The 24,225-nt window shown below is 36.4% G+C and overlaps 1 protein-coding gene across 1 annotated transcript in view; it reads left to right on the top strand.

The window, feature by feature from the left end:
* TET1 (tet methylcytosine dioxygenase 1) overlaps positions 1-24,225 on the top strand; it is a 177,393-nt gene that overhangs the window by 125,883 nt on the left and 27,285 nt on the right. Inside the window, exons 6-7 of the mRNA XM_031956868.1 lie at positions 13,990-14,198; positions 23,006-23,156. Coding sequence (XP_031812728.1) covers positions 13,990-14,198; positions 23,006-23,156 — 360 coding nt within the window. The remainder of the gene's footprint in view (positions 1-13,989; positions 14,199-23,005; positions 23,157-24,225) is intronic.

Raw genomic sequence — 24,225 nt, 5'->3', positions numbered from 1 at the left:
CATTTAGTCATGTTTAACTCTTCCTAACCTCATTGGAGGTTTTCTTGGCAGAAATATTGGGAGTGGTTTGCCATTTCCTTCTCTAATTCATTTTTAAGGACAAGGAACAAAGGCAAATGGTTAAGTGACTTGCCCAGAATCACACAGCTAGTAAGTGTCTGTGGCCAGATTTGAACTTAAACGTGGGCAGAGTGAACTTCTCAAGCCTAGCTTAAATTTCTTTTCCCCTAATTGCCAATTGGTGCTGATCACTCAGTTCAACAACTTGTAGTTAATCACTAAAGGGTGTTGTTCTTTGAGAAGCAGTTGGAAAAACAAGGAGATAATCAGTTGTGAGGTTACTCAAAGCAATTCCAATAGATTTGAAATGGAAAGAGCATCCTGAGAGAGAACTATGGTGACTGAATGTGGATCAAAGCATAATATTGTCACCTTTCTGTTTTTGTCGTTTATATTTTTTTCTTTCTTGTGTCTTTTTTGCCTTTTGGTCTGATTTTTCTTGCACAAAATGACAAATATGGAAATATGCTTAGAAGAATTGCATATATAATTTGTATTGGATTGCTTGCTGTCTTGGGGAAGGGATAAAAGAAGGAGAAAAACTTGGAACAAAGGTGAATGTTGAAAGCTGTTTTTGCATGCATTTGGAAAAATAATTTTTTTTTTTAAAAGACACTCCCAATAACCAAGGTAACTTGTATGAGACTGAGATCCAATCCAGATAAAATCTGTCTGGATTTATTCAGGTATCTTAAGTGTGCCATAATACATAGAATGCTCTCCACCATAGCAAATAGAGGCAAATATCTTCATAATGAATATAAGTTAATTACAGAGAATGTATTGAAATGAACTTGAAGCACAGGTGCTAGATTCAATCTAATTTTAAAAATCAATATTAATTGATCTGGAAGATAAATTCTGACACCTGGTTTCCTAGGACTTTCCTTTTAATTTATCATGTTTTTAAAATGTTTTTCCATGACTACCTTTTGTGGAGACTGAGTTAGTACCTTGGATACCTTAGAATCAGCCAGAGTCAGGATAAGCAAAAGTTCTTGGTCTTTATTCTTCGTCGTTAGGGGTAAGAGTGAATTGGATGGATGCAGACTCTCCAAGACCTCTCCTCTTCTCCTCCCAACCAAAAGTGACTCTGGCTAGTCCTACTCCACCTCCTAGTTCTTCCTACCATTCTCTGTATACACCAATTATTGAGCCAGCACAGAATAGTGGGAAGGGCCATTTTCCAAACATATGCTTATAGAGTATTGTCCAATCGGTAATTAGCCTTAAGTGCTGTATTGTCCAACCTTAGTGCATCAACTCAAGATTTTCAGCCCTTTACACCTTTCCCTCACTGTCTTTTGTTTTCCTTTATTTTCTTATCTTAAGAATGTCCAATTACCACATCACTAATTTGTTTGCTTTGATTATATGAGAAGGTAGCATGGGTTGAGAGAAATCTTTCACTAATCTCCTGAGCCTCATTCTGGGATGAAGGTGGCTCACATTCTAATCTTGGTTAATAAACTGAGTCATTTGAAGACCAGTCTGGCTAAGGAAAATGAAGCTCACTAGTAGAAGAGAATCATCAAGGTGATGCTTAAAACAGCAACTTCTGCTGTACAAGAAGCTTTTTTAAGTCAGACATTGATCCTTGTAATGTTCTGGTTGGTTTTCTGGAGGTCTCTGGACCAGCCTTTATTTCAGCAGAGTAATCATCACAAGAATAGCCAGGGATAAAATCCAAAAATCTTTATGGTCTTCCTAAGTCTTGTCTCCTTTACTGGGGCCCGGACTAGCTTTCTTGAGGTCCTCTGGAATGTGTCTTGGTTCCTGTGGGGGAGGCAGGAAGACCACCACAATGGTCCCTGTCTTGAAGTCTGCCTCAGTCCGAGAGCTTGTGCTCCAACCTCCAGTCCTCTGTCTGTTCCTCTATCAGTCCAAATCTGTCCTATTTGATCCCCCTCTAAGTCTGACTCTGACCTCCTTAAATATTCTATTACAATTCAATCCATTCATCATACTGAGTATAAGCCAATCATTATATCACTAGGGAACTATTATTGGTTGTAAAATTAATTCAAACATACTGAACTAGAGAACTGTTAATCACCATGGGAAAATAGATAACTATTGTTTTACCAATTTCACTGAGTTAGTAACTTGTAAGAATCCTCATTTCAAGAACAGAGTTCTGGCCCATAACAGTTGCTGTCGTTATTTAATCAACTTTGTCTGATTCTTTATGAAGGGTTTTTCTTGACAAAGGAAATTACTCCAGTGAGTAGTTTTCCATTTCCTTTCCCAGCTTATTTTACAGATGAAGAAACTGAGGCCAACAGGGTGAAGGTTCTTATCCAGCGTCACACAGGTAGTAAGTGTCTCTAAGACTAGATTTTAATTTCAGAGGTAGTGCTTTATACACTGCATCACCTAGTTGCCTACTAGGACACATTGTGGTGACTTGCTAGCCACATTATAATCTGAGAGTTGGAAGTGACTTGGCCATCACTGTTTTTATTTTGGAAAGTAAATTCTGTTTAAATGCCCTGGGAACTAGATATTAAAAGATTCTGAGGCAGATTCTTCTAAAAGTGGGCAAGTGAAATATCTATGTATCCTTCATACATACAAAGAACCCTGACTTTGGAAATCCGAGCCTGCACCCTGCCCTTCAACCTTTTTTGTCTTTTAATGACCGATGAGTCACTTTCCTTATTGGGACTTCTTATTCTTGATAATGCCTGACCTCTCTATACCTCTGAATAAGCCCAACATTGTGAAAAACATGTTTTATATGTTATTATTTTATGTAAATATACTTTTGAGGTCTAGGAGGACACAGATTGTCTTGTAGAATTTTTTGTCTCGTCTAATGCCAGATACTGTGCCCTGAAGGCACTTAGATTTTCATATGAATGACTGCTTCTTGCATTTTAAAATAGTAGTTAGACTGGGAAAGGACTTGGAGGTTAGATACAGCACTGACAGAAGTCAGATGATCTAACTTTACACACCTGCTGTTGATTACCTGGGTGACTTTGGACAAATCACTTAACTACTTGGTCAGGGAGCTTAACCCTGGACAGTTTCAGTGGAATGATGAAGTAAAAAACTGGGTTGTAAGAAATTAAGGAATGAGGAGAGAAAAATTGAAGGCATCTATTGTAGACAGTCTTTTCAAAGAGTTTAGTCACTGAGGGCAGAGGATACTTATGATGAGGATTATTGGAGGATGAGGAAGATATGGAAAGGTTTGTAGGCAAAGAATGAGCCAGTAGACAGAGAGACAGCCCACAAGATCACTAAAAAGAAGTAGAACTCTGAGGAAGTGAAAAACCAATAATGGTCACACAGAACAAATAAGGAAACTTTTTTTTAACAGACATTGTCAGGTGTCACTGTATTGGTTATTTTTGCTTAATTATTTTTCTTTGTTCCTTTCTGGTGGTAGTAGTGGTGGGAATATGTCAGAAGTGACTGTGGTATATGTATGTGTGCGTATGTATGTATGCACACATTTTTAAAGCATCAATAAAATTCATTTTAAAAAATAAAACAAGATGTCCTGAGACAGTTTCAGGATACTCAGGGCTTAAACTGCAGTCCATGGTTGCTAATCCCCTAAAAGAGATTAAGAAGGAATGATCCAACAGTTAGAAAGAGAAATAGGACAAATCAGTACTAGGAGCATCTGGGAGGCGACAGTCAACATGACAGAGAGGTCAAGAAGGGAGAAGATTAAGAATTGCCCACTGGATTTAACCATTATGAGAACCTTTGTGACCTTGGAAAGGACCTTTTCAGGTGGAGGAGTATTATTGGGGTAGAAGCCAGATTGTTAGAGACGGAGGACTACTGTGGTATAGCAGTTGGAGGTCAACCTTGAAGTTTAGAAGACCCTGAAGGTCCAGCCTGTGATGTGTAGCTGTGTGGGCAAGTCATTTCTCCTTCCAGTGCACCGGATAATTCATTAATAATGTAAGTTACAAATGAATACAGATGGAAAGATGGATGAAATATCAGGTTAAAAAAGCGCTCCATTCCCAGGATCTCTGTGGCGATCAAATGAGATTATATTTGTGAAGCACACAACACAATGCTTTAACACAGTAGGTGTTTAATAAATACTTATTTCCTTCCTTCCTTTGCCCAGATGCCTGGCAACAATGTATACTATATTCTTTGAGTCCTCGCTGCTTTTATTGAACTCAGAAAGCTTCCTTGCACCAAGAGATTAAGGATTTCCTAGACTTAGAAATACTTTTTCTGTTGAATTTGAAAATGTCATTTTTCATTTGAGTAATTTATTCCATGTTCAGAAGTTCTAGCAAATCATTGTTTTCTCACAGTGTGATTAACTGAATGAGAACTAAAGGCTCCAGGACACCTGGAAAAAAGTTGTTGTTCATTTGTTTTCACTCAGGTCTGACTCTTTGTGACTCCATTTGGAGTTTTCCTCGCAAAGATACTGGAGTGCTTTGCTATTTCCTTCTCCTGTTCATTTTATAGCTAAGGAACAGAGGCAAACAGAGTTAAATGACCCATCCAGAGTCACACTACTAGTGAGTGTTGGAGACAAAATTTGAACTCTGGTCTTCCTGTCTCAAAATCACTTTGATTTATTACACTGCCATCTAATAATTAATAGGTCCTGTTATAATAATAAACTGTGACATTACAGGTGGAGCTCTCATGGGTGTTTGTTCCTGACAACTACATCTAATTTCTGCGTGCTTTGGTCTGAGATTACTTGGAGTTTAAATAAATACAATTGTCATTTGGTGTGTCACAATTTAAAATTATTTGATAATTATTATTGAGTTATTAAATAAAAATTAGGTATATTATCAAGATAATCAAGAAACATCAGACTAATTGAGAAAGGGCAAGTCTGAATGAATTAGCAACAATACAAAACTTCAGTTTAGCTGGGATGATCACACTTTCAAGATTAGTTAGCCTGAATAATCAAAATATGATGACATTTTTCTGTTTCTCAAATTGTATCTCTGTGTTTAGAATTCTTTGCCTGAAGTCAAGAAGGTCAAGAAAACTCATCTTGCATTCAAATTGGACCCCAGACTTTTATTAGCTGTGTGACCAAAGGCAAAACACTTTTTTAAAAAAAATTTTATAGCTTTTTATTTACAAGATATATGCATAGGTAATTTTTCAGCATTGACAATTGCAAAAGCTTTTGTTCCAACTTTTCCCCTCCCCCCAGATGGCAGGCTGACCAATACATGTTAAATATGTTAAAGTATAAGTTAAGTACAACATGTATACATGTCCATATAGTTATTTTGCTGTACAAAAAGAATCCGACTTTGAAATAGTGTACAATTAGAAAGGCAAAACACTTAATCCTGTTTGCCTCAGTTCCTCATCTATAAAACTGAGCTGGAAAAGTAAATGGTAAACTACTCCACTATCTTTGCAAAGAAAATCCCAGTTAGGGTCAAGAAGAGTGATTCATGACTGAAACAACGGAGCGACAGATTTCATTGAAATTATGCCCACAATTCATCATTTTTATAGCACAGAAGTATCACATATCATAATTTGTTTAGCCCTTCCTCCATTTGATGAAACAGAGTCATTCTGATTCCCTCATTAAATAGGCAACATTTAGTAGCCTAAGTTAGGTGAGGTCATCAGCTTCCATTGTCAAAACTGCAATGCATTAAATTAGGAAGACCTGTATAGGCTGCTACATTGTGAAGTGCTCAGAACCAAGAGAAAAAATTCTTTATAAACAACTTTTAAAGACTTGGGTATTCCAATTCAGTGTCTAACAATAATCTGAGAAGATGCCTGATCAAATGCTATTTAGATAAAGATTTTTTTTTTTGATATGGCCAATGCCAGACTATTTTGATTGATTTGTTAAGGCATTTGGAACATTTGAATTTATTACTGAGGTTGGGTTTGCTGTCTGTAATTCTTTTCTTCATAATATAATTTCCTTGTTTATCCCTTTTTGGTTTTGGAGTCTTTATTTTGCTTTGTCTGATACATGATGGCAACTTCTGCTTTGCTGGATTCATTTGCTGAGTAGTCATTTATTTTCCATCCCTCAATTTTATTTGGTGAATGTCTTTGTTTTTAAATATGTTTCTTGTCAGCAACCGATTGTAGAGTTTTGGTTTTTTATATACCCTTGCTCTTTTTCATATTATTGAATTATTCAATCAATTCACATTCAAAGTTGTGAGTCAAGTTTATATTTTCCTCCATCTCCAAAATTATTTTTTCAAGTTACAATCCCCTCTCCCCCCCCACCTTCTGCTTTAATTATATGAAAAATACAGAAGAAGAAAGAGGTAGAGATTTTTTCTCCATGAACCTCTCTTTCCCTTTCATATACCCTCCTATGTTGTAACATAGTCTCACAAAAGGATTCACCTGTACATGGGGTATCATCAGGTTCTGTCCAATTACCTCTTCACTGTTCTGCCTTCACCCCTGCCTCCTTGTGTACATTTAGCAAGTTCTTCATGGTCTTTAGATTATCACTCTTGCTGTTGTTCTTACCTGTTGCCTTTATTCATTCTGCTTGCATTTTTGTTGTTTAGAATATTTGAGAAACAAGTTAATCTCTTCAGTTCTGGTTTTCTTTATATAAAATACTTCAAAACTTTCTTTGTTATTGAAACATCTTTTGAATTGTATGATTAAGATCAGATTTGCAAGAAAAGTCACCTTGGACTGCATCCTCAGCTCCTTTGCTCTTTGGAATATATTATTTCATTTCTGCCTCCTTTTTTCTAGTGGATGTAGAGTAATTTTGAATTATCTGAATGTCTTTTCATTTTCATTTGAAGGTCTTTCTCCCAATGGTTTGCAGACTCGTTTCTGTATTAAATTGTTAAATATAAATGTTATGTTTTGGAGTTTGCAATCTTAGATTTTTTTTTTTTTTCTGGAGGTAGTCTTTAAATTCTATCCATTGGAATTTTATTTTCTGTGTTCAAAATTTCAGCCCGGTTCTTTCCTGTTAACTTATTTCATCATGATATTAAAGTTTTTTATCCTCATGTTTTTCTGAGAGTTTTGGTTGTCTCCATCATATCTTCAAGATCAGTATGTTTTGTTTGCATAGTGAGGAGATTTTCTTTTAATGTTATTGTTTTGCTTCTCTTCTTCTAGGTTGTCCATATCTGTATATTTTCATTCTCTATCTATTGTTTTCTTTTTTATTTGTTTGTTACTTTGGTGAGACTTGCTAATGCAGATTCAAGTTTTTCTATTCTGCTACTTATTTTTGCTATTCAGGATATGAGTTCTGCTCTCATAATTCTCATTTCTCTCTCTCTCTCTCTCTCTCTCTCTCTCTCTCTCTCTCTCTCTCTCTCTTTTTTTTCCTGAGGCAAATGGCATTAGATGACTTGCCCAGAGTCACACAGGTAGGCAGTGTTAAGTGTCTGAGGTCAAATTTGAACTCAGGTCCTCCTGACTTCAGGGCTAGTGCTCTAACTACTGTACCACCTAGCTGTCCCTGATTTCTCTTTTAAATCACTTAGAAACAAAGTAGTGTAATTCTGTGCTCTCCTCAAATTCCCAAAGAGTCTTCTGTCTCATTATGTGTTGTATTGTTTCTTTTTTTAGTATTTATTCATAGATGCCGGAACTCATTTACGAGGCCATATTTCTTTCCCTTGTTCCAGTGTTTCCTGTTGATTTACCTGTTCAAAGTCTTTGAGATTTTTTTTACCTGAAATTTTTGGTGCTTTCAATCTTCACTCCAATTCATCTCCTATATTTTCCTTATCATTTACTTTTTTACTCATTCTCTCATTATCATTTCCTTAGGGGTTGGATCTCAAAGCTTCTCCCCTTCTTTCACTTTGGGCACTTCATAGTTCACCAGCCTAGATCTCTGCCCTAGGATGGTCAGAACTGACTCCAGTTAGGTACTTTGTTCTTTCCTTCAGGCTTGGTGGAGTGTTACACAGTGCCCCATATGCATTTTGTCCTGTCCTGTGACCTGTCCCACTTCCTGTTTCTCAATTCTCCAGCCAAGAGGACAGAGCCTGTTTCCCATGCCCCCAATCCTCATTGCTAATAAAGAGCTTTGCAGCACTGACATTTCCAGGTTGCAGACCCCAGGTGGATTTTGCTCCTGAACTCCTTTGTCAAAGCTGTTGAAACCTAAGCATACTTTTACAACCTGGAGCTATGTTCTCCATGGCACTGGAAAAAAGGAGAGGGGGTTAAAGGGGCACATTTATGTTTTTTTTGTAATTCTTTATCATGTGTCCTTGGATCTGTTAATGCAGCATCGCTTCCAGTAGTATGGGACATAGAACAGAGGAGATAAATGAGTTCAGTGTCATTGAGCATGAGTATTTGGGTTGGGGGCCTGGAAAGCAGTTAACATTCTTTTGGATTCAGATAGTTGTAGACCATGGAAACAATTAAAGTTGCTTTGTCTTTGGTGCATAATTCTGTTATGCAGAGATTTGAGACCTTATGTGAGTCAGAGGAGATATCTAGTCCAACGTCTTGTTGCTCATGTGACCTACAAGTTAGAATGTACATCCTTAAATTGGGGTGGGGGGGGTTCTGTGGTGTTCTCTTCTTTTGTAGTATAATATATGATGGTTCTCTGGGAACAGGTTTCTTGGGGAGGTTCTGCAGGCAGCCTTAGTTTCAGTTCAGAGTAATAATCACCTCAAATACAGCCAGAAGTTAAAATCCAATCTTTTATTGTCTTTTCCAAAATAGCCTGGTAAGCTTTCCTTGGTTCTGAGAGTTCTTGTTGCTAGTTCTTTGCCTCTGCCTCTGCCAACTTCAGCCTCTCCTCTTCCGAATCCTTCGTTTTGCCCAACTGCAGTCTCTGGCTTTTCAATCTCCCCAAGTCTCCCTGACTTCACTGACTCAGCTCCTTTTATGCTCTTTTAGAGTTGTAAACTCAAAGGTTGACTCCTCCGAGAGTGGGATTATGGGAGGTGTAACTTTGTGAATCTCCCGGACTTGTGAACACTTATGAATCTCCAAAACTTGTAAATTAATGTGTGAGCTAATGTATGAATCTCTCAAAGGTGTAAACTTAAGCACATAAGCATTTTTTCTATCAATTCCAGTGACTTAACACTTTGTAAGGATTCTAACAGGGTTCTTTCTTTTTCAGTGGACAACAGGGAAGGTAGGAGAGAGAAAATAGAGATTTCCACTCTTTGAAAACAATTTTTAGACAAAGTTTGCAAAATTCCTTCTTCAACAAGTTTTTAGCTCTGTGAAAACAAATACCAGGAAAATATTCTGTATTGTTTATTGGTAATATGCTATGCTCATGGGATTGTTGTTGAGAGCTGCTAATCACTCAGGCCTCCCAAACAGCACATTATTGTTTTATGTTTTTGTTTGTTTTTGGAAGAATTGGCGAGGGTCTTAAATTGGATCTACTCAGGGAGAATGTATCCATGAAATCCTTGATGACATTGCTTGAAGGAGTAACTAATGGCTAACCATCCAGATCGACGCAAAATTTAAAAAAAAAATTATTTGGTGCCTTTTTGCTTTATATGACAAAGCCTCCCAGGTTAAGGAAGGGTTAGGCATACTGAATGACTAAAATGTGTTTTATCTCATAAGTTTCTAAGGATCAGGTTACCCCTCTCCCCCATTATCAGTTCTTTTTGTGGTTCCACAAACAGTTTTATATAAAACACTAATTGCTTAAATATGACTTCATCTGGGGAGGGAAGAAGGCAATGCTTGTATAGAAAAAAAGCAGAATGTAGTTGAAAAGAATTTTAAATAGAACTTGTCTTTAGTTGCTTATTTGGTTTTTCTCATTCTTCATAAGTGTGAAGAGACTATTGGATTTCTACCTACATCTTTTCATCCAGACCTAATTTAGTGATTCTTGGTAGCATGTAGTTGTTCTGGGTTTGGAAGGACATTCATCAGAATTTTGGTGTTGATAGATCCTGTCAATCTGGAAAGGTTTGAAGTATAGAAATGGTGATTAAGAATGAGATTTATGACCAAAGGGTTGGTTACCTGGTGTTAACTTTTTGAGAGAACCATAGCAACTCTTATCTACATTTAAACAGAGTGCTAGACTGAGGGATGGGGTGGGGGGTGGGGAAACCTTGGTTTATACCAAGTTTGTGATTTTGTTCAAGTCAAATTAACTTCTATTTGTCTTAGTTTCCTACATTGTAAGGCGGGGATATAATAGCACCTAAGTTATAGGTTAGTTATAAGGATCAAATGAAATATGTTTGTAAAGCACTTAACTTATCCACACAGGTAAAATCTTAGATCACTGATGTATTGAAACATAATTGACAGTGTAATACTAGGCACATAAAAGGTACTTAATAAAGACTCAATAATTATATCTGTTAAAAGGACAGTTTTATGCTTTTGAAATACCAGGTACAAGATAATTAAGAAAGGATATCATGGAGTTGATTCACCTACCATGGCATTTTGGCCATTTCTTTGGGTTATTCAGTACTCTTCCTGCAATATTCTTAAAGATCTTCCAGGAAGACAATGGTGAAAAGGAACTAAATGTCAATATAGAGTATCTCTATTCAAACACAGAAGAGAAGGCTTGTGTGGGAGATGGCCATTTGGAATGGTTTTTAAGGAGATTAGGGATTCTAAGAGGCAGAGATTAGGAAAGCCATAGTTGCTGCCATAGTTGATGGTTGCTGTTCAAGTATACGTGTAGATATGGAGTCCAGCCTCAGTAATAGAAAGAAGGCCAGTTTGACAAGTCAGCAGAATTTAAAAAAAAAATAGCTTTTTATTTTCAAAATCCATGCAGACATAGTTTTCAGCATTCATCTTTGCAAAACCTTATTCTCCAAATGTTTCTCTTTCCCTTCTCCCTAAACTCCTAGCCTAACAAGTAATCCAATATAGGTTAAATGTGTGTAATTCTCCTAAACATAATTCCACATTTATCATGCTGCATAAGAAAAATTAAATCAAAAGGGAAAAATGAGAGGGGACAAAAGCAAGCAAACAACAACAGAAAACATGAAAATACTATGTTGTGATCCACATTCAGTCTCCATGGTTCTCTTTCTGGATACGGATGGCCTGAATCATCTCATTGTAGTTAACAGAATTTTTAAAGCATTTACTCTTCCAATTTGGGGTATGGATAATAGAAAAGAGAATAAAGTATAATAAAACTGGAAAGGTGAGTTGATCTAGTTTATTAATGAATTTAAATGCCAACCAGAGGAGATTATATTTAATCTTAAAAATAATAGGAAGCTACTGAAATTTGTTGAGAAGATTAAGATGTTTAAACCTGAGCTTTAGTACAAATTTTTCATGTAGAAAAGTTGTTCTTAATCTCTGACCTAAATTTTTTCAGTGAAAGAAACTTTTTTTTTCTTTTCAGTGTAGTTGTAGAATAATTGATTAGATATTCTCCATGTAATTCTGTACTATAAAGAAACTTAACATATCATCCTTTATCATGCTTTTAGATTCAGTCACTTTACTTTCTTAGTTCCTTTTTTTCATCCTTAGTTATATTTACTCTCCTTTGGACTTTGTCCAATTTTCCCACATCCTTAAATTAAAAGAAAATAATAACCCAAGGCATTTAGGACTTTAATAAATGTTTGACCATGTCAAATATAGTGGGAGGATTAATTCCAGATTTTCATAGCTAATATTCCTTGTTACATTTTTAATATCATGCTACTTTTCAAATGATTGCATTGTGTGATCTGACTTCTGTTTTCAATAAATAAATTCATTACTGTGGTTCCTCATTTTTCTCAAATGTAAGAACTTGAAGTTTTTTTTTTTTTTTTGGTTATACATCTTTTCTCATCCTTTTTTATGTTTGACCCCCAGGATATTTTTCAATTATAGAAGCCTTGTCAGTTTTCTCTATAAATTTACATATTTGGATTTTCACTTCTGTCTGGGATACTTTGCACTTTGCTTTAAGCAGTTTTGTTCCTTTGAGGCATCTGTTTGTGGCATTGTTGGTTTATCTTCTTTGTCCATTAACAGATCTTTGGATATGGAAGTTCGTTTGTGATTTTGAATCTGGTGATTTGGACCAGCTGGTGCTCAAATGTACAGACATTTCATTATTACCAAACCTTTATTTGTCTTCTAAGGTGTAGAGCTGTGCCCAAGAAATTTTTTAATTGAATGTCATCAAATTTAATTAAACTGTATTTCACTGGTTTTTAAACTGTGTCTATTAGGATTCCAGGTTGTGAAAAACACTATGGGAAAGCTCTGTAGACAAAAATAAAAATAAGACAGTCCCTGCTCCCAAGAAGCTCACATCTAATAAAGGAGAGATAATGCAAATAGGCAGTTTCAGCTACAAGTCAAGATAATGAGTCTGAGTGGTCCTTAAAGCATAGTGACCAAGCAGATGGTAATGCATGTGTAATGTGATTTCCATTGATAAAACCATATTCCTTGCTAGTATTGAACCATTTGACAGTGTTAAGAATTTTGATGGTGAAAGCTTTGTTTTCTGTGTCTTCAGTAGTTGTAGCTACTGAGGAGGTAGTGATTGTTGTTCTTGCAGAGACAGTTTCCTGGTCCTTCTCTGTGAAGGTTGCTTTTCTAGATCCTTGTTGTAGAAGGCATGGTAGCTCATGATCGGGCTGTGTGTGTTGGGGGTAGAATGGGGGAATAGGGAGGATACTGTGCCAGGGTTGTTGGGCTGCTTTATGTGCTCATGGATTGTAACTGGAAGCAAGCCCAGGAGTCTGTGGCCACTGTTATTCCCAGGACTCTTAGGATCAGGGTCTTGGACTTTCTCCAATGTGGTTTGAAGGGAGGGGATGCTTAAGAAAGTGACAATGGTTTGACCCATCTATAAAATCTCTTCCTCTGAACCTTCTTCAGGAAGTTCTTTAACCAAAAAAAATTTTAATATAAATATAAATCTTAGGAATGGTACATTGATGTCCCAGAATGACCCACATTGCATTCATGTGCATGTATTATTGTCTGAATATTGGAACTGATAACCTTGTGCTTGCCATTTCTATTAAGCAGCCAGTCCAGTGGTTTATCCCATGGAGGTAGCTGTTTGTGTTCTCATAGGATGGGCAGTGCATATATTGTTCTTGCCTTATGCTGATTTTCATTATTGCTATGTGACTTAGCTAGCATTTCTTTGCATCATAAATTAACTTCATTAAATATCCCAACACTGAACTTCCATAGAATCCTTTCTACACCCTGTATGGTCATTGTCAAGAAGATCAACATGTTAAAAAAAAAAATTTGGAGAAGTCACCAGCATTCCATGGAAAAGGGTGAGAGTAGCACAAATCCCAACACCATAAGAGTACAACTCCTGTGGATATTCTACAAGAAAATGTACCTTATGAGGAATGATAACTACATCTAGAGTTTAAAATGGGAGTGCCGTAACAGGAGGTTTTTGCTGATTAATTAGACTTGCCAATTGGCTTTCTGCCAAGAAATATAGAGCATTATAAGTGGGATATAGAGTGTTAGCAAGTGTTCATAGTTTGGTTCTGAGTATGACTCAGTCTGACAAAATGTTGGTGATTTGCAATATTGTGTGAGATTTTGCATTTCCTTTGGCACTCTTTTTTTCCTTATGATCTTCATTGTGGACCAATATTCCACTTCTCATCATCAACAAGTCCAAAATGAATCTTAAGAAATGCGAATCCATATTCACACACCATCACTCTCCCCTAGTTGACACTGAGTAACTTTTCTCTTGGTATGGCTTCCACAGCCTTTCAGGAGAAGTTGCCTAAGGGTTTAGAATTGCGAACTGAATATTTATTTGAGAGTGGGGAGTGGAGAGAAATGCCCAAATAACAAGTGAAAAAAATTAGGAAGTATTTTCAAGAGCTAGATTCCTATTCTTTGGGGAAAAGGTAATCTTTAAATGAAAGAGTCACTCTTGTTTAATTCCTAAAAGACATCATCTAGACTGATCAGCCTTTTCTTCCTAAACTCAAAGTTGAATGCAATTCGCTTTTGCAGGTAATAAGAAGAAGTAGTGATGAAGAAAAACTCCTCTGCTTGGTTCGCCAGCGTGCAGGCCATCACTGCCAGACAGCTGTCATTGTCATCCTCATCTTAGCATGGGAGGGAATTCCTCATCTCCTGGCTGACACCTTATATCAAGAACTAACCCAGAGTCTCAACAAATATGGCTGCCCCACCACGAGGCGCTGTGCACTTAATGAAGAGTAAGTCATATATATTTGTGTGTGCTTTCCTTGAGGAACCCAGTGATGGCTTGTACAACTTAATGAGCAACATGGATATTTTTTTCATACTGAAATGATATTTCTGTCTGTAGTATATTAACTGATATTCCAACTGATTTTCTGTTGTCACAGATCGTTAATGGAAAGAATTAAAACAATATGATACTTAGGGATGGTTTTCTACAGGAATATAAACAAAACTTTGCATGTGAGAATGGTATTTGAGGACACTGAACTGAATTCTACTTCTTTTCTGAAGGGATTTGATTTCATGCCATTGCTTGAGTGAAGATCTTTTCAGAATTCTATTTTTTTTCATTCTTTCTGAGCTTCTTTTTAAACTCATAGAGTTGAGACTTGTTTAGAGGAGTAGGGAAGAAAGGGGAAAAGTGTGTGTGCGTGTATGTATGTGTGTATGTGTGTGTGTGCATCTTCCAATCCTGCAGGATATTATCAGCATTAACAGTAAATGATTACTGTTTTATTACATTTACTGTAGTCACCGTGCTATAAGGAGACTATCCCATGTTTAAGAAGTATGTCTTGAGAATTCTTGAATGAAAGAAGTAGAGCTCTGAGGTAGACCTTTCTTAGATATGTTCTTACTCATTTTCTTTTTTTTTTTTCCTTTTTCATTGGAAATTTTTTTTAATAGCTTTTTATTTACAAGATATATGCTTGGTCATTTTTCAGTATTGGCAATAGCAAAACCTTTTGTTCCAATTTTTCCTCTCCTTCCCCCTGCCCCTTCCCCCAGATGGCAGGTTGACTAATACATGTTAAATATTTTAATCTTACTCATTTTCTAAACCAGAATATTTATATGTGTATATGTATGTATTTTTTTACTAAAATTAAACCTAATAGTACTGTAATACTTTGGGGTTTTTTGTAATATGTTCATTTAAAATTTTTAAAGTTTTGAATTCCAATTCTTTCCTTCCTTTCTGTCCCCCTTCACTGAAGAGGGAAGCAATTTGATATAGGTTATGTATGTGAAATCATGCAAAATATATTTCCATATTAGTCATGTTGTGATAGAAAACTCAGCCAAAAAAATCCCAAGAAAAATAAAGAAAAATTTTCAAAAGTATGTTGCCTTCAGACTCCATCAGTTCTTTCTCTGGAAATAATCCTTTGAAATTGTCTCAGATCACTGGTAATCTGGTAGTTTGACAGAAGGACATTATCCTTACTTTGCTAGTAACATGTGATGCTGCAGCACAGATAATATGCAGAGTTCTTAAATATACACATCACACTATGGTTCAGCTTCACTGGTCCTGCCTGCTAAGCTTCATGGGAAGCTGCTGCTTTTGTGATATTGCTTTGCTGGCAGAGGATGGAGGCTGTTTCAGGACTGAATTTGCATTCACTCCTTTGATTCTGTCACTTGGTGAAGAACTGATTTAAATCTGATTTGGGGCAAGAGGTGAGATTGAAATCCACCTCATCACATTTTAACTCTTAACACCTTAATGAGGTAAGAAAAATTCTCAATAGGTGAAGTACAAAAGTATTTGAAAGTCATTGGATGAAGCAACATTACCCTCCGAGTAGAAGTCTATTTTAATTAGACTGGAAACTTATTTTAATTCCAAAAATTAGCTCTAAATTTCAAATGAGTTGAGTAGGAAGAGAAAGAAGTTCCTGAAATTAGAATGTGTGACTTTGGAATCCATTCCTGAGGAATAACCAGCTAGGGGCAGGAAGAGAGGCCTTCTCTTTGGCTTTAACCAACTCTCTTCCCCACTGCTTTTGGCTGGAGGAGGATTTTTTTTTTTTTTAAACATTCTGTGTTTTATCTTGTAAATCATTTCCTGATTATATATATGTATTTTGATTAAAGCTTTTTATTTTCAAAACCTATGCAAAACCAATGCAAACATTGACCCTTGTGTTCCAAATTTTCTCCCTTCTAACCCCCACACCACAGAAGGATTTTCTAGCTTCAAATGGTCCAGAGAATAGGAAACTTCTCATATTCCCATTGGGGTCCTCAAGGGTGTGCCCAGATCAAAGGCAATAGTGTTGAAAGCATCATTGGCATCCACTGTAGTCACAGTGTAATTAGGAGCCAGCAAGGAGACTGTGCCATGTTTAAGGGGAATGTGTTAAGGTCTCCTGAATGATAGAAGAAAGGAACTGTGAGTTAGCTTTTTGTTCATCAGGTTTTCAAAGCTGAGCCCACTTTCTTCTTGCAGTGTACCCAGAGATAGCGTGTTTCATATATGTGGGGGAATGTGTGGTACCAGTTGTTCTTACCCTACCTTCCTAGTAAATAGCCTTTTCTAAGAAAACACATTTAAGGCTGGCTGACCAAATGCTTCTTCAATAGTTAGTTCCAGGGGGCAGCTAGGTGGCTCTGTGGATGGAGCATCAGCCCTTAAGTCAGGAGGACCTGAGTTCAAATTTGATCTCAGATATATAACATTTCCTAGCTGTGTGATCCTGGGAAAGTCACTTAACCCCAACTGTCTTAGTTTTTAAAAAGTTACCTTCAGGCACGCATACCAATGGCCATTCAGTTTGATTATTAGAGCCACCTATGACTCCTGAAACTTGTGAGCCAGATTCTGGACTAGACTCATCAGTTTGGAATGGGAGTTAGGCTAAGGATCCCCAGAATCCATATGGGTTGCCTGTCTTTTATTCTTGACTCACATCCCTCTAAAGTCTGACTGACAGCTCCCTTTACTCTGAGACAGACCCTAGATCCAGAGGCTCTGCCAGATCTGCCAAGTTAGCCCAAGTGAGAGATGTTTTGCTTGTGGGTCCAGTGACCAGATCTATGGGTTATATGACTTTCTTTAGAGAGACTTATCTCTATAACTTTGGCAGCCACAAGGTTAGATTTTGTGGACATAGCAAACAATGAAGATACTTGTCTAAGGTATGAAGGAGTTATTTTGTGTGTGGTAAAGAGAACCCTCTCAAAGTGATTAAATCACAACTCCTTAGAACATTCAGCTCTTCATAAATACTCATCTCAATGAAATATACTCTTGCCATACTACCCTACCCAGTGATAAGGTAAAAAATTCTCTTCTCTCCCAGCTGTCTTAGATGGCAATGGAAAGTGTTTTAATCATAGGCATGTTGATGCAAATTACCTCCAAAGAGGGTGTTGTGGATGCCTGGAAGAGAGATTAATTAAGTGCCTCTGTATAGAAAACAGGTAACTTTTGCCATAGATATCTCAGCTCCATTTTTTATGTTTTCCAATCTGCTGCTTCCTGTGCTTGGTCTAATTTCCTAGGTCTCCTCTTTTGAGTCCTCTTTAAATGTAATTGGATTTTTTAGCTCATCTTCTCATCTTGCCTTCTGATGAAACCTCACTTTAAGCATTTTAATTATCTCTTCTCTTCTTGATTTTTTTTCCCTTTCCTATTACATGCTTCTAACTTATTTATTTCTCTACCTCAACCATTTGAAAGAAATAGTTTGTTTTTCTCAAAAAAAAACCCCTTCAACATTTAAATGAATTGTTTTGATATATGGAGACTCAGTTTTTATTTATTCTCTGTATTTTCAAAGCATGTTATCTTAACTCCTCAGAATACCAGCATTTTTGTTTTGTCCTATTTCTAGTTAGCCATATAATTGTTCCTTTCATTCTTGAAGTGAGAAACCACATTTGTTCTCTTTATTTTTGAAGATAGTAAGACAGCCTTTTTGTTACTTCATATTGTCTTTCTTGTTCTCTGAAAACTTGTAATTCCTAATATGTATAAAGCTTACTAATTATCTTTACTTTTCAAAATGGGCTGCACTGGACCGAATTAGCTTTTCCCAACTCCTAACTACAATACTTTTTCTTCTTAGAAAGGAAGCACCTTGTTATACATATGAGTGAGATTATAGGAAATGATGCACTTTGGGGTCTTTTTTCCTTCATTTTTGACATTTCTTTTTCAATATCTGTCTAAAATTCATCAGTATTGCTTCCATTAGCAGCTATTTTCCTTTCTTATATTTTGCTACTGGTTTTGAATTCTTAAAAATCCATGTAATCTTCTTGGTTGGTTGTTATCGTTCATTCTTGAAGAGCACCAAAATGACATCACCATGTTAAAAAAGTTGAGTTATACTGTGTCCAACTGTAGCTGACCACACCAGCATGAGCTCGGAATGCTCTGCTACAGGTTGGACACAAATCATCTCTTATGAACTAGAATCTGTTCTCTACCTTTGCACATCTCGTGGTTCTTCTGAGCTAATTCAGTTCTATTTTTCTCATAGAGTCCAGCACCTTCTCTGATGAAGGCACGCCATATTGGGGGGTTGGTTCTGTGCCAGTGTCTCTATCACACAATCAATTCTAAAGTTCTTAAGAGAGACCTTGGGAGTGTCCTTAGATAGCTTTTCTCTGACCACCTGCTGAACGCTTGCTATGTGTGAATGCTCCATAGAGTAATCTTTTTGGCAAGTACATTTGGCATTCAGATAATGTGGCCAGGCCAACTGAGTTGTGCTCTTTGCAGTAGAGCTGGAATGCTTGGCTGGTTAGCTCAAGAAAGGACCTCAGTGTCTGGAATCTTATCCTGGTGATCTTTAGAATCTTCCTAAGACAATCCAAATGGAAAGTGATTCTGCTTCCTGGCTTGGTGCTGGTAGACTGTCCAGGTACACAGACATACAACAGTGAGGTCTTCTTAAAGGTTTCCTTATTTATTGTCAATACCAACTTGGGATTTCAGAAAGACTGATTGTCATGAGTGCATTATCTCTAAACTATTGCACTTTCAACCCAGATCCTTCAAGGGTAGAAATCTCCTTTTCCCCCCCTCTTTGCCCTATCCATTCCTTTCCCTTTACTTTCTCTTCTCAAGCTTTTTTCATCATTATATCTCAATTAAAACCATTGTAGTTGTAATTGGTGCCAATGAGCTGCCAATTCTGAGACTTTGGGAGCAGTTTGCATGAGACTTCAGTGAGTTAGGCTCACTTCTTGTGTTCCCTGTGCTTCACTCATTTATTTCCCTAAATATTTCCCTAAATATTTAAAGAAATTAAACTTCTTTGTGTGTGTTTAGAAGTTTGAATGATGTCTTAGAGCTTGAAAAATTACAGTTGTATATTTAACATGCATTGGAATATCTGCCAGATGTGGGAGTGGAGGGGAAGAAGGGGAAAATTTGCAACAAAGATTATGCAAGGGTCAGTGTTGGAAAAATTACCTATGCATATGTTTTATAAATAAAAAGCTTTAATAAAAAAAAAAAAGAAAGAAAAATTACAGTTGTAATGTTAACCTGCTTCTTACTCACAATTAAACAGTTGGCACATTATGAGCTTTCTTGTAATGAGTAAGTATAAGTCCACAGTGGTATCTGACCCTAGGGAAAATTTTGGGCAAAAATTGAAGAGACTCTTCTCCACAATGTTCTTTTAGATTGTTAAAGACTTTTCCCAGTCCCGATAGCCTTGGGCTGAGAGTGTTTTTACTTTTACAAATTGTGACATTTCTCATTGACATTGCTTGAATTTAAAAATCAATTTATAATCTTGTTTTTGAGACAAAACTGAACTGGGACTAGCGTGGTAAGACTGGCATGCTACTGCTATTGATTAAAACATTTGTTATGACTTCCACAAGATAGTCATTTTCTCTGGACTAATGTATTCAAAGTCACTTTGGAATATATAATTACCTGACTGAAGCAGCAAAAACACCTGGAGGGAGAGGTAGTCAACATGTACCAGCCTTTTCCAGCTACTGCTACCATCTGAACTACAACCTCCCCTTAGACGCATTAATGGTAGTCCAGGATCCAGAACCTTGGATAAAATAATGTTGTTCCTTACCTACCAGTAATTCTCCTAGACTAGCCCATGTAACCCACCATCCCACCAACAATTAATCCCAAGAGCCTAGAACACTATGTTTCTTAGACCACTGACTGCTTCCAATCCTTCCCTGGAAAGACACCTATAGTGATTATCCAAGGAAATAACATCTTATGAAAATGAAGCTGAAAACTGCATCTTTAGCCCTCTCTCACATGTTTTTCATCTTCTGAAGACCTAGAAAAGAAAGCTTTTGCCATCAAAGTTCTTGGCACTATCACATAATTCAAGATCAGAAAAAGATATGTTTTATCAGTAAAAATTACACTAAAGATACATTATTACCTGCTTTGTCACTATATCATAAGGAACATTGGATCTTGCCATCTTACCTGTGTTTGAAACATTTTAAGCCTATTGTCTCCCCTTACTCAGACTGAAGCTCCTTGAGAGCAGACTGTCTTGTTTTTCTTTCTGTATCCTCAACACTTAACACAGTGACTTTTACAAAATTATCCCTTTAAAATGTTTTTCCATTCACCCATTTTTTCATAATGGAGATTATTCTCTTCAGTTCCAACTCAGTTTTCATTCATCTATTTTATCTTGTAAATTATAAACTAGCTTCATGGGCTATTCTATTAATCAAAACATTAGATTTTGAGTCAGATGTCACAGATTCAAAACCAGGTTCTGCCAATTTCTTAATACTTGTATCACTTTGAGCAATTGATTTTACTTCTCTGAGCTTTGGTTTCTATATTTGTACATTGAAGGGGTTAGACTCCATGCTTTTCTACGGCAAGACTTTATAATCCTTTCTGTGCCATAGACCATTTTTTAAAATAGTATTTTATTTTTCCAAATACATGCAAAGATAGTTTTCAACATTCACCTTTTCAAAATCTTTTGTTCCAAATTTTTCTCCTTGTCTTTCCCATTCCCCTTCCCTGGGAAGCAAGCAATGCAATATAGGTTAAATATGGGCAATTCTTCTACACATATTTCCATATTCATCATGCTGTACAAGAAAAAACCAGATCAAAAGGGGAAAAAACATGAGAAGAAAAACATGAGAAGCAAACAAACAGAAACAAAAGTTGAAAATACTATGCTCTGATCCACATGTGTTTCCATAATTCCCTCTCTGGATACAGATGACACTTTCCATCCCAAGTCTATTTGAACTGCCTTGAATCATCTCATTGTTTAAAAAAAAAAAAAAAAAAGCCAAGTCCATCACAGTTGATTATGACATAATCTTGATGTTGCTGTCTCCAGTGTTCTCTTGGTTCTGCTCACTTCGCTCAGCATCAATTTGTCCAAGTCCCTCCAGGCTTTTCTGAAATCAGCCTGCTCATTATTTCTTATAGAATAATAATATTCCATTACATTTATATACCATAACTTATTCAGCCATTCCCCATTCCCAGCAGTTGCTTGCTATTACAAAAAGGACTGCTACAAACATTTTTACACGAGTCCTTTTCCCTCTTTCATCATAGATGATCTTTCCAATTTGAAAGCCCATGGATCCTTCTCAAAAGTCATATTTTTAAATAAGGAAATGCTAAATTTCAGCCGGAAGTGAGCAAAAATAAACATATAAGTTTTCCTCCTCCAAGTTTATGAACACCCTGACATCTTCCTGTTCTAAAGGTCTTTCTAGCTTTAAACCCATGATCCTACCATTTTGTGAAGCCCAGAACTAGAGATGCTTTGAACTTGATTAGCTCATCCTAAATCTGTTGAATTAATCCCCTAAATACATAGAAGAGAATGTTTCCCCAGAGCACTTTTTGGGTTTCACAGTAACAAAGCCAAGTATAGGAAGGAAGACTGGATTTGGAGTCAGGAAGCTCTGCGTCTGAAAATTAGCTATGCTAATATGTGAGCTTTCAAATGTTATTTAACTTGTTTTGCCTGTGTTCCATCATTTCTAAAATGACTACATTAGATTAGATGTCTTCTATAATCCCATCCAGCTCTCAATTCTGTGATCTTAGTAGCTTTTGGTTCCTCTATTTGGCAGTACAGGGGTTAAGGGAGTGGAGTCCTAGGAGTTGCTTTAAAGTCTGGATTTCAGAGTTTTCATTTATCTTTTCTGAAGTAAATGGGCCTCTCCCAATGTGAGTTGGCTCTTCTTGTCTTAGTCAGCTTCTGTCTTCCTCTAATTTCCTCCAAGCGTTCAGCGTCTACCACCAGAATTGCTACAAAAATACATCTTCCAACTTTTTTTCTCTTTCTTATCTTTTCCTGGTTCTCTACCAGCATCACTTTGTGTCTTCATTTAAAGTTAGGGCAGGAGGAAGAGGGAAATTACTCTAATCTCTAACTAAGGCATTTTCACATTTCACAAGAGTACTTAAGTCCATTTCCTCCTTTAGAATTTTGCTATGGAATGTACAAAATAATCAGTAGTCACTATGGAAACCTTCTCATGTAGATGAGCTTATTTCTTTTTTTCTTCAGGGATGCTTGACTTTTTCCAGATGAGGACTAATTTTCCAAAGAAGCTCAGAAGGCACTCAAGGCCTCTAGCTCAAGAGTAGGCCTGTTCATAAACCAAAAAGTTGAATTATTCGGCTGTTCTTAACAAAGTTATCACTGCACTTAGTGTCAACCCATGGAGGTCTAATAGTTAAAGTTACCTCTTCTTAGATAACGATGTGTATGTTGGAGAAATAGTCATAGAATGAAAGTTACTTGACTCTGGGAGGAACTGAAAGTTGGGATTGTTTTTCATTTTAAAAACACCTTAATTTTGGAAAAGTGAAAATGGTCTCAAATTTCAGTATAGTCAAAGTCACTGATGTTTTTAGTTTCTGTGGAGCTTCTTAAGCTATTTCATTTAAGAAGAATCCTAAAATCCAAGTATGTCTTATAAATCATATCGTTAGCCCTTCCTTGTTATCTAGGTCACATGCTGACTTTATTTTACCTACAGTGATGTCTGGCTTTATAAGCTTATTGCATTGTAATTACCCATCTTGTAGTCGTACCTGTGCATGCCAAGGATTGGATCCAGAGACTTGTGGCGCATCCTTTTCCTTTGGATGCTCTTGGAGCATGTATTTCAATGGCTGCAAATTTGCAAGAAGCAAAAACCCCAGAAGATTTCGACTAATTGCAGATGATCCCAAAGAAGTAAGTTTTCTTTCTCAATATTAATTAGGATTGTTTTCTTACCTGAGACTAACTTATTAAGTTAATATCACAAAACCATGGAAATCTGGAGCAAAAAGCATAAGTTAATTCATTAAGTGATTTTACAATGTTCTTTTGGGAGTTTTTCTGTGGGTGTGGGTGGGTCTGGGTGTGTCTCTTCCCTATGCATATTCAATTCTCAGTTCCCAGAATAGTGTCTTGATGAAATAAAAGTCAGAGAAAAACTATTTTCCACAACAATAAATTGACTAAACTTTATTTTAACCTAGTTAGTATATTTTCACTGACCCAATTAATTTTTCAACCCCTTAATTGATTATAGCAACTGCAATAATGAGTCCATAATGAAGTGGGTATGAATTTAAAGAACTATAAAATAGAGAATGATATAGGACATGGAGGATTTTTTTACTTAAGAAATGATGAGTAGGAAAGAATCAGTTATTTATGTAAACTCAAGTTTCCAGGAAAATTCTTATGTATAAAGAAATGGAAAGTAGATCCAGAGTAGGTGAATAATTAATTTTTATGTAATATAAGTATTTAGTAAATCTATGCTTTTATCTCAAAAAGTGTTTCATTTCATTTTCCTTCACTCAATATTTGGCGCTTATGTTGAAAGGACAACTCAACATACAGTATTTGATGGCCACAAAGTATAGGTTGGCAGCACCTCCCCACTAAAGAAGACTTCTAAGTCTTCTGCTAAAGCTGCATCAATGAGCAGGCATAGTGTGCTTTCACAGGGATCTAAAAAGACTCCTGTTATATCCAAATGTTGCTATTTTTAGAATTAATGGAAATTCATCCATACTTGAAGTATCTCTGGATAATGGGTACAGCTTTTTTAAAATGACCTCAATTCTAGACCCACAGAATTTTGTCTGACTCTTAGATTCTTTCTATATATAGTCAGAGAAACTAAGAGTTAGAAACAAAATAATGAGTCCAGGGTTACACACTGTAGTAGTATCAAGTTTGGAATTAAAGCCAAGATTTCGTGACTCTTGACCCAGTACTTTTTGTCACTTTCATACTTCCTTTTTCA

The sequence above is a fragment of the Sarcophilus harrisii genome, chromosome 2 (genome assembly GCF_902635505.1).
Source record: "Sarcophilus harrisii chromosome 2, mSarHar1.11, whole genome shotgun sequence".
NCBI classification, from domain to species: domain Eukaryota; kingdom Metazoa; phylum Chordata; class Mammalia; order Dasyuromorphia; family Dasyuridae; genus Sarcophilus; species Sarcophilus harrisii.
The sequence above is the reverse complement of the archived record's forward strand: the minus strand, read 5'-3'. Positions and strand labels throughout refer to the sequence as shown.